Source organism: Podarcis melisellensis (assembly GCF_964234715.1).
Source record: "Podarcis melisellensis genome assembly, chromosome: 9".
Taxonomy (NCBI): Eukaryota; Metazoa; Chordata; class Lepidosauria; order Squamata; family Lacertidae; genus Podarcis; species Podarcis melisellensis.
Genome location: NC_138541.1, coordinates 42,408,821 through 42,421,748, shown reverse-complemented (window position 1 = coordinate 42,421,748; position 12,928 = coordinate 42,408,821). Strand labels below are relative to the sequence as shown.

Genomic DNA, 12,928 nt, shown 5'->3' with positions numbered 1-12,928 from the left:
TCTGGATCCACACTTCCTTCCACAGTGGGGACATAGGTTTCCGGGTGGGAGTTGATCTTGGTGAGGGTTTGCCAAGTGTGCCTTCCTCCTAGAACATTTCTCCCTTTCATCCTGAGTTTGAGCATCTTCAAAGCCCATGACACCTTTGCTAAAGGCTGTTCTCCAATTGGAGTGCTTGCAGGCCAGTTTCCCAGTTGTCTGTGTTTATACTACATGTTTAAAGATTTGCCTTGAGAGAGTCTTTAAACCTCTTTTTTGACCACCAGCATTACTTTTTTCATTTTTAAATTTGGAGAACTATATGAGACTCCCCCGCCCCCTGCTTGCCACACTGGCTAGCAGCAGTTTTCTTGCTTGCCACACTGAGTTTTACTTTAATCCAGCTCTCAAAAGGGTGCAAAATAAATAAATAAATTGGGACATGTGTGTGTGTTTTGGAGGTGCAATGTGCCCTGTTTTGGCTCAGAACCCATGACTTTTGCCTCTTAAGAACATGTCTTTTGCCAGGACATATACTGGCAGTTTGTGATGTTCTGTGAATGCATTCCCTTGCCACAGTCTCATAGCAGCTGCTTGCTTGGAAGGGTTCCATATCTCCTGTCCTTCGTAGAGCATAGACCAATGTGCCCCCTTTTTATTGGTTTTCCTCATTAGTAATGTAGACAGACATTCAAAAAGGAATGTGTTTATAAGCAAAAAAAGGTTAGATGCTCTTATCTATTTTCTCTGTCCTTCAGTGTTTTAAAAAGAGCATTTCCTTTGCAGTGGATTCCTCTTATGTTTCTCGCCTTTCAAGATTTTATTGGTTTATTTTTTGCTGCTCATGTCAGGATATGGATGCTGAATGTTGATTAGAAAATATTGAGTACAGCCCAAACAGCTGTATTAGCTCCCAATTCCACCCACTCATATATCTGTATTAGGCTGTGCTGGTTTTCTACTGTTTGTTGAAATCTATAAATTAAATTCAAACTTTTTTTAAATATTTATGGAACTTTAACAAATCCATTATATCTCTGATTCATAACACTTTCCTTTCCTTTTTGTCTTGTTTGTTTAGGCAGAGGGTCTCGAAAAGATGCTTAGGTGGTGGACAATTGTTTCTTTCCTTGGAGGCATCTTACTGGGTGTGGAAGGATGGCCAGCAAAAGAAGGATATGACTTCAAAAGCTATCAGCCTCTTGTACGATTACGCCACAAGGTACTGATGTTCTCTGCCAACACTGTTTGCTTTCTCGTTTAAAATTTTATCCCAAGGGCTGCATAATATTCACACAAATTCTCATAGAATTGTAGAGTTGGAAAGGACCCAAAAAGTCTAGTCCAAGCCATTGCAATGCAGGAATCACAGCTACAGAATCCATGATAGACACTATAAGGTTTACTTTCATCAGCATACTCTTTGGAGGAAAAAAATAATAATTCATTATATTTTGAAAGATTGCTAAGATCAGCAGAGGGGCTCTTTGTCCCACCACCCTCAGAGGTTCAGTGGTGATGGTCCAAGAAAGGGCATTCTTTGTGGTAACCCCCACCCCCAGGTGTGGGATTTGCTCCCCATGGGCATATATCAGGTGTTCTTGTTGTACAGCTTGTTGTACAGCTTTTGTCATATGCTGAATATGGAACCTTTTACTCTGGACAGCTGAGAGATGACCTACCTTTATTCTCTGAGTTAAATTGTTTATCAAGTATTAGTCTCATCTGATTTTAAAATGAATAATTTAAATGGTTTTACTGTAACCTACCCTAATGGTGAGGACGCGGGTGGCACTGTAGGTTAAACCACAGAGCCTAGGACTTGCCAATCAGAAGGTCAGTTCGAATCCCCGCGATGGGGTGAGCTCCCGTTGCTTGGTCCCTGCTCCTGCCAACCTAGCAGGTTGAAAGCACGTCAAAGTGCAAGTAGATAAATAGGTACCGCTCTAGCGAGAAGGTAAACGGTGTTTCCATGTGCTGCTCTGGTTCTCCAGAAGGAGCTTGGTCATGCTGGCTACATGACCCGGAAGCTGTATGCCAGCTCCCTCGGCCAATAAAGCGAGATGAGTGCCACAACCCCAGTGTCGGCCATGACTGCACCTAATGGTCAGGGGTCCCTTTACCTTTACCTTTACCTTTACTCTTATGGTGAAAGACAGCATAATATAATATAATATAATATAATATAATATAATATAATATAATATAATATTTATATTTTGACCTAGTTGGTTGATGATATAGCTTACAAAATACTATCCTACGCATTTGTTAAGTTATTCCCACTGTGGCCCTATTCCAAATGCCTGCCTTATCTGAAGTGTGCAATGTAATCACAGGGAAAAACCCAGGACTTACTGACATTAGATTAGCTTCCTCAAAGAGGTTTGTTTGGGACCTACTTTACAGTTTTTTGGAAGTGCAGGTTAAGGTTCTTTTCATTTAGCCTGCTTTTAAAGATATCATCTGTCTTCTTTAGCATGGTTGCTAATGTTAGTGTTTATTGTACAGGGTTGGGGTTTAATTAATTTGTTATCTATACTGTTGTATACCTCCCTGGAATCTCTTTTGATGTAATGCAGTGTAGGAATGTTTTTAAACACACAAATCTTAAACACCACAGACACTGAGGTTTGGTGCTCAGAAGACCCAAGACTGGAGGGTGTTATGTCTCAGATCATGTACATATTACATACGGCCCAATTGAATGGTACAGATACAGGAATTAAGTATGCAAGGCTTGGGCGCGGGGGCCGTTTCTTTAAATAGTAAATTGTCCAGGTGGAGTTGTAAGGATACATTACCTTCCTTTTGTATTGCAAGCAGTAAATAAATAACAAGCACCGAGGCTGTAGTTCATTGCAGTTGAAAAATTGAGTGCAGAACATCATTCTCTCTCCCCCCCCCCCCCTTGTTGCTGAAGTGATGGTTGCTTTGCCCCATCCTTTATGGGTGAAGGCACATGGCTGGAGGATCCAAATTCAACAGGCTGTATCCTGAATCCATCTTATGTCTCTGGTTTGCCAGCAAAATACTGATGAGAAGGCTGTAGTTATGTAGGACCTTCAAGCTCTGCACAGAGGAAGTACCGGAAAACATGACTTAGAAGGGAATGTATCTTTACTGCTACCTAACAGAACTGGATGTTTGTTGTTTCTAAAAGTTGCTACATTTTGACAAACCTGTGAAATCCAATTATAATTTTACTGATAAAAACTAGTATTAATGTACAAGAAGTAAAGATAAGGGAAAGCTCCAAAACGTGGGTATTTCAAAATCAATTCCTGTATGGTTTCACGTACAGAGTATTCCTATAATAGTTTTGTGCAACGTTTGATATGCACTGTGATAATCTTTGCAATTTAATCTGCAACCATCAGTAATTTCATATTTTCATGTGTTTCAAGAGATAAATAATTTTTTTGCAGTGTTTATCACTTATAAGAAGAAAAGATCCTGCACATAGACCAAGCACTGAGACTTATAACTGTTTTGTTTGCTTCCTGATGCAAAGAAAGCGCGCAATTATGGTCTGGCTGCTTGTAGTTCAATGGGCCATATGATTGGAAGAGAATCAAAGTAACACATTGTTTTTTAATTGGTATCCCCAGATTCTGATTTGACAGCAGCCAGGCTGATCCATAAAACTCCACTCCACTCTCTCTATGTGTGGTTTTGTTTTGTTTTGTTTCTAAACGAAACTTATGTTATTTAAAAATGAAACTTCCAGTACTTCACCATTATGTTCATCTACAGTTTGAATATCAGGGTTTCTTCTCTTGTGTGGTTCCACACATTCCTCATGTTTCTCTATGTGTGTGCTAAGTGCCTAACATGTAGATGTGCTTTGTGTGCTATGTGTGGTATAAGAAATAAGAGATTTGAGGTTGGCACACATGAGCAATCTGCATTACCATTCTTGGGGTCAGAATGATGGTCAGTTCCACAGCAGACAAGCTGATTGACAGAGGCTGCAATCCAGAAAGTCCCTTTGAACTCAGTGGAGATTACTTCTGAGTAGACATGGATAGGCTTACCCTATAAGGCTTCAGTCCCATGAATACGTATATGGAAATAAGCACCATTGAACAAGGTTTACAGCTTAGGATATGGCTGCAAAAAATCTAAAATTTATATAACAGAGATTTATAAGATCAATAGAAAGTGTACAATGGTGTCAATAGCTAACTTCATCATGAATCTACAGTGATTTTGTGGTTCACAGAGATACATTGACAAATTTATCTTTCTGTTTAAATTTAAATTTTTTGGTTTTTTTAAACATACATCTCATTGCTGATACTTCCTTTTTATACCAATTGGCAACATGCAATATTATAAGCGAGGAAAGACTGCATTGCACAATAACGTATCGATCTGCACCAAGCAGTGCTATTTTTCTAGGAAAAAAGAGGTGCTGGAACTTACCCTTGTTATCTTAGAATGGCAATGGCACCTACCTGAGAGGTGCCGAAACTGAGTTCTGGCGAGTTCTGGCTAAAAAAAGCCCTGACACCAAGGATGAACAAAAGGTAGTTTGGGATTTAGTGGAAAATTTAGGCTGATATGTAGTAGATCAGAAATGGTTTCTGAATTTCAACTGCTTAACAAGTAGTTTCCTCACCTAAATAAGGTTATTGAAATAAAGAAAGCTATCCAATAGTGGACTTCTATGCACTTTGAGCTCTCATCTGTTCTGGTACTGAAAAAATTCCTAGGCTCAGAATGTGGCCAAAGGCACCCTGTTCTTCACTTCAAATTGTATTTTAAGTAAATAGATACAACTTTAGCTTCCCCACCCACCCAGTGAATTGCCAGAGGCAGCCCCCCCACCACCACTGATACTGAACTGTATTACTTATTAGGTTATATGAATGATGTTGCTCTCTGTGTGAAGAAAGAGAACTAAACTTTGTAGAGTACTCTAGATTTTATTCAGCTTCAAATATGTGCATGTCTTTTAAAAACCTTTTGAAAAAAATCAATAAACATCTTTTCTCTGTGCTAGAGAAACAAACAACCTTTTATGGGTAGACTTCTTTTCTTTTAACATCAGAATGAATGTCCCAGGAGGTAAGTCTCCCATTTTTCAAGCTAGATGATTTTGCCTCGATTCCCACCAGAATGAAACTAGATTATTTTTAGAAGTTTGTTTTTATTTGCAGATAAGTTTTTCAAGAGGCAAAAACGGGCCTCATGAGGGACTCTCAGGCCCATGGTTAATAGTTGCTCAAACTCAACTATCACAGGAAAAGATAACTTCAGATAACTTTGAAATGGAATAAATTTATTTCATACTTTCGTACTTCATTTCATGTGCTCTTTCCTTCTTCAGTAGATTGTAGATGCAAGTGAAACACAGCAAAGTCCTATGCATGCTAATCAGAACCAACCCCCATTTAATTCAATGGGATTTACTCCCAGGTATATTGGATTGCATTCAGAGGTTCAATGCAGTTACACTTCCTTATCTCTTAAACCAGGTGAAGAAATGTGGAGTGCTTCCCCCACTTCATCTCTTCCCTTCTCAGCCCTAACTATAGTCCTATGTAGATATTCATCTTCACAATTCCAGGTATCTCAGGAGGGAGAGCTGAGGTCCCATCGCTGCCATTAGCCCAATAGCCCTCATGCATTAGAGCTGATCATCTGTTGTGAGGAACCTCCCAGCACAATTTAGAAATCTAAACAACTGGGGCTTTAGATGGGCAGAAAAGCTTCCCTGCTGCAGAAATTCACCATCCTCAATACTTGAAGGATTGCAGGGCCAGGAATGGTGGAGACAGCAGAGGAACTTTTCTCAGCCAAAATGTCTTCACCTGGTGGTTGAAGACCCTACATGGATGGGTGATGTGAATCTTGATGGAAGACCACAAATGGAAATATGATTTCCATAATCTGAGTGCTGTCATAGAAATGGCTTCTTTGGGGATTGCATTACATGTTTGTTGTTGTTTTTTACTCTACAGTTGCCGGGAATCTTAAGAAATTATTGAAAAGGATGTGTTCATTTTTTAGTCGTCCTAGTTTAAAAGTATGAAAGTAACAAACTCTCTACGATAGCTTGTATAATTCATTTAATTGTCTGAGTACCTTCCTTTTTGCCTTTGTTCTCCTAATCAGTCAGTGTTACTGCTTCTACAGAATCTATTTAATTTTTATGTAGGCAGTATTATAAACCCTGATGGCACATCAGTTAAAATGATTTCTACAGAACATAGAAACTTCATTCTCTTGTTCATTACAGCAGTATAAAGCTTAATTGACTTATTGTCCAGATCTTTCAGAATGTAAAATAGTATGTCACAGAACTTTCTGAAAACTTTCTGCATTGAGTCTTCAAACTTTCTTTTAAACTTTGGCACACCTTTTCTTTATGGAAGATGAAAGTAAAGGGAGAAAATTATTCCTGGAATATTGCTTACCTGGCAGTTGTCCATCAACGTTTGCAGAATGGTCACTTTCAAGCATCTTACTTTGTATGTTTAGTGTTAGGTAGTGTTAGGTAGCCATGTTGGTCTGCCGTAGTCGAAACAAAATAAAAAAATCCTTCCAGTCGCACCTTAGAGACCAGCTAAGTTTGTTATTGGTATGAGCTTTTGTGTGCATGCACACTTCTTCAGATAAACATGTATCTGAAGAAGTGTGCATGCACACGAAAGCTCATACCAATAACAAACTTAGCTGGTCTTTAAGGTGTGACTGGAAGGAATTTTTTTATTTCGCATTATACAGTCTCAATAAAAGACTGCAAAGAAGGATTCACTTCAGCTTTTCTGAACAGTGCATGTTGGAGTTGGGCTATTGTCCATCCTTCTGCCTGTCCCTTAGATAATTCCCCCCCCCCATGTTTATTTTCCTATTGTAAATTACTTTATTCTTTATCTCTAGAAAAGAGAACCTCCACTTCACTCTTTCCAGTTGCTGTAACATTCCCTGGCAAAGATTCCTCTTCAATTCCATTTCTTTCTTTCTCTTTCTTTCGTTCTTTTTTGGAAGTGAACACATAAGAATCTTTAGTTCTTCACAGAAATCATTCAGTGGCTTTTGTAACTTGCTTTGATCTCCCAGTGTCAGTTCAATACTTCTTTGGAGTGTATAATATCCCTCAGTATATACCAGATCCCTGAGCCTCAAGTATTAACGGATGCAGAAATGTACATTAAACCCTGGATCACTTGGATCCCCACAACAAATAAGCATTTTCATGGTATGGTTTTCAAAAAACAGAAAACAACCCCCCCCCCCAAAAAAAAACACACCAATCCAGTTGTAAAGTTTCATTGTTTGCTTTGTTTGGTTGCTGTTAATGTTCTGTTGTAAGTTTAGCTATTTTTATTCCCTGCTCCATAAACTCTCCCAGCCAGAACCAGCAGCTGGTCACTTCAATTCATGTGGGTTTTTAGTAGGAAAAGTAAACCCTGCTGACTAGCTTGTTCAGAATAGCATCCCTGACATCTTGCTGGGAAATCAAATTTAACACCAAGTGCCTTTCAATAAGAAATGGGTATTGTTCTTGTAGGAGCTTGTAAAAATAATATTTTAAAAGAAACTCTTTCCTTTGACTGAACAAACCATTCCATTTACTGCGTCTTTTTCTACTTGAACAATATTTCAGTGTGTAGGTGCAACAATAGAGCACTTTTCAGGAAACAATCCAGAAATGAGGTTCTTGTCTTAATCAGTCTCTTTCCCCACTTACTTCTTGATAGCTAGCTTTTATGAAACGAAGGAAACAGCTTTATCTTGGGCAACAACTCCTACATAGAATCCTATCTTTATCTCACTCTTGAATATTGCAATTTGTTACAGGTTGTCAAAGTGGTCCGATTCAAAACCAAACAACTCTGGATGCAATCCTAACTTCCTAATGTTGATGTCTGGGTGGGGGCGGGGCCCTGCAGTATAGGACCCAAGCTCCACCATGCAGTAACAAGCTACTGCCAATGTTTTGATGGCAGGCATAGTCTGCAGAAAGCCATGAAACAGGTTGTTTGGGGGCAAAGAGCTGGAGGCTTTGGATCATACATTTTACGACCTTTCTTCATAGTAAGCTGTTAGAACATTGTTGGACACCATGTTGATATAACCCTTTTACATGATCCAAAACCCTGCAGATTCCCAGGAGGCCCAATCCTTTGACATTTCAGGTGCACCAGACTGGAGCTGTTGCGGGGCGGGAGGGGAATCAAAGGGGGGAGGGGAACTGTTGTCCAGGCCAGCAAGAACCAACAGAATAAGAATTATAGAGTTGGAAAGCACCACAAGGGTCATCTTGTCCAAACCGCTGCAATGCAGGACTCTTTTGCCCAACATGGGGCTTGAACTCACAACTAAGAGTCTAATGCTCTACCAACTGAGCTATCCTTGAGTGTGATGATGGTTCCACCACTCTGATTCTCCTTGGTTATTTTCCTCATCAAGTTCCTTAGCTATATGCATGCCACTGGCTGAGACTGTTTTCAGCTTGTTCACGTTTTATAATAAGTAGGAAACTTCCTGCAAACCAAGTTTGACCATATTTTTGAGCTTAGAAGTGTGCATCTCAATCGAACTTCAATCACTTCTGCCTTTACCTTCAAAAAAAAACATTTGTTGGGGAGAAGAGGCATCAAAGAAGATCATAAAGCACCCTTTCATAAAGAAAACAAAACCAAGAATGTATGCTGTTTAAAGGCAGTATAGTGCATAGTCATTTTATTTTGTCATTTGCACAAAATGAAATTGTTGTGGAGTACAATGGGTTATAATGAGCATCAGTGGTCTGTTTTCATAAACAACTGTAACCCAGCCCTTTGAGTGTAGCATTGTAGGCCACCATCTGAGAATGTTCATGGTTTACACATAGAAACCTATGTATGAACCAAGTTTGGCCATATTTTTGAAGTCAGAATTGTGTATATCAAACAAACTTCAAACACTTTGACTTTCTGTTTCAAAACTAGTTGAGCTTTTTTGGGGGGGGGAGCGAAGGTGGGGGAAAAGACTGCTGAAGGCACCAAGGAACATAATAAAACCTACTTTCAAAAAGGAAAGAAAAGTGAGAATTTGTGAAGGCTTTTTTGGTTTGAAAAACATAATATAAATTCTGAAATAGATATAAAGTACATACCAGTGAATGTTTCACTGCAGAGTTTACACAGATGTAGACCCACAAGGTCTTCTGGGACAAGGGCAGCAGCAAAGTACTACACAACACCCTCAAATCAGTAGAGCAGGAGTCTCTTAATCTTAGGATCATGGGCAAAAGATTCCTGCATTTCAGGGGGTTGGACTAGATGACCCTTGTGACCCTTCCAACTCATGCTTTGATTCTAAGTTTCAGCCACTTACCATTTACAGCTTGCTTCCTGTACACAAAAAGCACATGGAACAAGATAACCCAAGAAAATGAAATGAATTGTGGGGTCTGCTTTTCAGGTGGCCTGTTGGCTAGGAGTGCCTTTTGCCAACTTTGTTGGTAAAAACAAAAAAAATTCCTTCCAGTAGCACCTTAAAGACCAACTAAGTTAGTTCTTGGTATGAGCTTTCGTGTGCATGCACACTTCTTCAGATACTTTGTTGGTAAGATAGCTAAGGCCCTTCCTGGACTGAGATAGCTTGAGCACAGGTGTCCATAAATCAGTAACCTCATGGCTGGATTGCTACAATGCTCTGTGTGGGGGCTGGGGCCTGCATTTGGGGTTGGGTGGAGGCTGAAGTGGATTCAGAATGCTGTGGATCGCTCGCTTGTGGAGGCCAACTACCACCGAACTATGACACATTGCTTTCAGAATTTGCTCTGGCTGCTGATATTATGCCAAGTTCAACTTGTTGATGCTGATATATAAGGTCCTGAGCTGTACAAGGCCTTTTGAGAGACCACCTTATCCTTTATTTACCTAGAAGGCCACTGCAATCTGTGGGAGAACCCAAAGATCTCAGAAGCATGTTTCACAGTAACTCAAAGCAGGGCTTTCAGTGTAGCTGCCCCTGTTCTGTAGTATGGCTTTCCTATTAAGACATGACAGATTCTTACTATCTGTACTTCCTGGAAACCATTGAAGACATTTTTGTTCCAATGTGCTTTTTTAGGTGGATGAATTGGTCTTTGCCATGGGTGTTGATTTTGTATTGATTATCTATCTATATCTATATCATCTATATCTATATCTATATCTATATCATCTATATATCTATATCTATATCTATATCTATATCATCTATATCTATATCATCTATATCTATATCATCTATATGTCCCTTTTTGTGAATTGTGCTATCTTTATTGTGCATCACCTTAATATGCTTATTCAGAAAGTGATTAATAAATTGACAATAATAAAATAACCATACCATAGAGAAAGTTAGCCCTTCAGCCAAGAGTATTTTTCCATGCCTTAAGACAATGCACATTTAGATGAACAGATCATTGCTGAATCCACAGTGGATAGTATGACCTAGCCACTTCTGTAATGCGGTAGCTGTATAAATTTAGGGTTGGTTTAAAAGAAAAACCATACAAATTGATGGATTTCAGTTTAACAATTCTTGGACAACTGATTATATAAAAGGGATCAAAGTTATTGACTTTAAGCAGTGGTTCCAAAATGTATGTAGACTGGGAGGGGGAAATTAAAATTATTCTTGCTGCTGCAATTTTAATCCTCACAGCTATGGATTTGGTACACTAAGTTAATCAAGTATAATGGTAATAAATTATTGATATAATTGTTGATATCAAAATAAGCATAATGGTGTGTTAGCTGTTAATTTGAGCTGATAATTACAGTTTTTACACCTGAATTCATGCTCCCTATTTATTAAAACAAAGTAATAACAAAAAGTATGGAAATAAAATCTGTGTGTGCCCATGCAATCGAAGAAAGAAGAATTAATGTCATACCAGTGGATATGCTGTAGAAAAATGACCCATAATGAAGGTGGTAATTTTTATAAATAAATCTTGGCATTTGTCAATGCTTTAAATGCCTCTATAAATCTTTCTGTCACAATGGTACATTATTGCTGCAGTATAAAGCATGTATTTCCAGTCCCAGACTCATAAAACTGAGTTATATAAACTTACTCTTGAATTCATGCATTTTTTTAAAAAGAACTTCTTTCTGGATCAATATTGTGGGGTCATCTTAAGAGTTGTTTGACTTTGGAAGTCAAATTAAAATTGACATTTTAAGCAAACAAACAAACAAACCCTATCTATACTTTAATGTAAGTTTTTGCTGAATGGAAACTATTGGGAGGGGACTAGGAAGGCGTTGGTCTGTACTCATTTACCTTTGTGCAAGTCCTGCAGTCATAAAACTGCTAGCACATTTGCAAAGTTAAGGGTCCAGTGTGGTTTCAAATTGGATGGGGAACCTCATGTTGAGATTCCTGCATTGTAGGGATTGGTCTAGATGACCCTTGGCGTCCATTCCAACTCTCGAATTTGATTATTCTATTAACTCATTGGGACTTATTTCTGATTAGATATGTATAGTGTTGCACTAGTTAACTAGGTAAAAAGTTAAATCAACCACACTCGTACCTTGGAAGTCAAATGAAATCCATTCCGGAAGCCCGTTCGACTTCCAAAATGTTCGGAAACCAAAGTGCAGCTTCTGATTGGCTGCAGGAAGCTGTGGAAGCCCCGTCGGATGGTCGGGTTCCAAGGAACGTTCAGAAACTGGGACCCAAGGTACAACTGTACTACAAGAATCTCACTGCAATTGAAATGACTCCTCCAGAGTAAATGATAAGCTAGTCAATATTATCCAGTGTATCTTGGAGTGATCATGGTAAAGATAGTGCTTTACTACTGATGTAGTATCCTACAGGATAATGTTGTGTTCCAGAGAATCAAAAAGGGTATTGGATGGCCACAACATAGATTATACTAGGGAGTGCAAATTTCACCTATAAATTCTAGTTTTGTAACATGGGAGACTTGGGACAGCTAGCGAAAGAAGAATGACATGTGCCAAGTGTCAATAGAGCAGGTGCCAATTGTTTGGATTGTCTGCTGTAAATTCAGAATATGTTTCATTTTTATCATGTTGTGTGTTTACTCTCTGATCTGAGTGCTGGTGGAGCTGTTCAAAACAGAAGAGAAAACATACAGCAAACTATACTCATGGGTTCAATTTGGAGGGGTTAAAAACTGCAAGGCAAGTTTCCAAGGCACCAGAAAATTCCCAATGCACAAATTAAACAGAGAATGGGGGGGGGGGAGTACATGACAGAGGATCAACAAAACAAAGACATCATTGAAAACCATGTGAGTGTGTCGGGAATCTAAAAATCAATACAGTCTTAATCACTGCAGGAAGTGCAGCAGGTGTGACATACTCTGGTATTCTCTGGAAAAGACATGAACATGATGATAAAATAGATAAGAAATACTCAAGTGGATATGATTTATTTACCACGCACGGATCCTGCCCATCCTCAAGGAGCTTGCTTGATTTTATCCACAACATTCTTGGTAGGTTAAGTGGAGAATCAATCACTCAAAGCAACTGGGTTATTATTGCAAGACTGAATCATCGCTGCAAATTAATCTAAGATTGCCTGCATAGTAAAAAAAGTTCACATGTTTAAAGGAACACATTCTTTACAGCTACATGCATTTTTGCAGCTTATGACATTGCTTGCAATAAAGTTTGTTCTCCAGTTTCTGCGTGGCAACAGCAAATCTTTCAGTTCTTAACGTAATCTATTTCTCTCAGATAGACGGTGAAATGTTTTAGCTTAGTTGTCAAAATCAGCCAAACTCTCAAACAATAATTTAGTTGATTTCCTCCTGGGTTCAATATAACTCTAAAAATTGCAATAAAACACATAATGGAAACATTCTCAATCTCAATGACACATGCTCCACAAATATAAAGATATTTGTCTAAAGCATATTTCAAGAGGGTCCCTCAATATATTACAGCATATGCAGTGGTGCTGTTTTTGCCTGTTT

General features: G+C 38.8%; 1 protein-coding gene across 4 annotated transcripts in view; it reads left to right on the top strand.

Annotated features, from left to right (window-relative positions):
• The window catches only part of FSTL5 (follistatin like 5), a 323,965-nt gene that overhangs the window by 35,564 nt on the left and 275,473 nt on the right, over positions 1-12,928 (top strand). For all 4 annotated transcript variants that reach the window (XM_081926023.1, XM_081926021.1, XM_081926022.1 and 1 more), the window contains exon 2: positions 1,061-1,201. In XM_081926023.1, coding sequence (XP_081782149.1) covers positions 1,079-1,201 — 123 coding nt within the window. In that variant the 5' untranslated portion in view covers positions 1,061-1,078. The remainder of the gene's footprint in view (positions 1-1,060; positions 1,202-12,928) is intronic.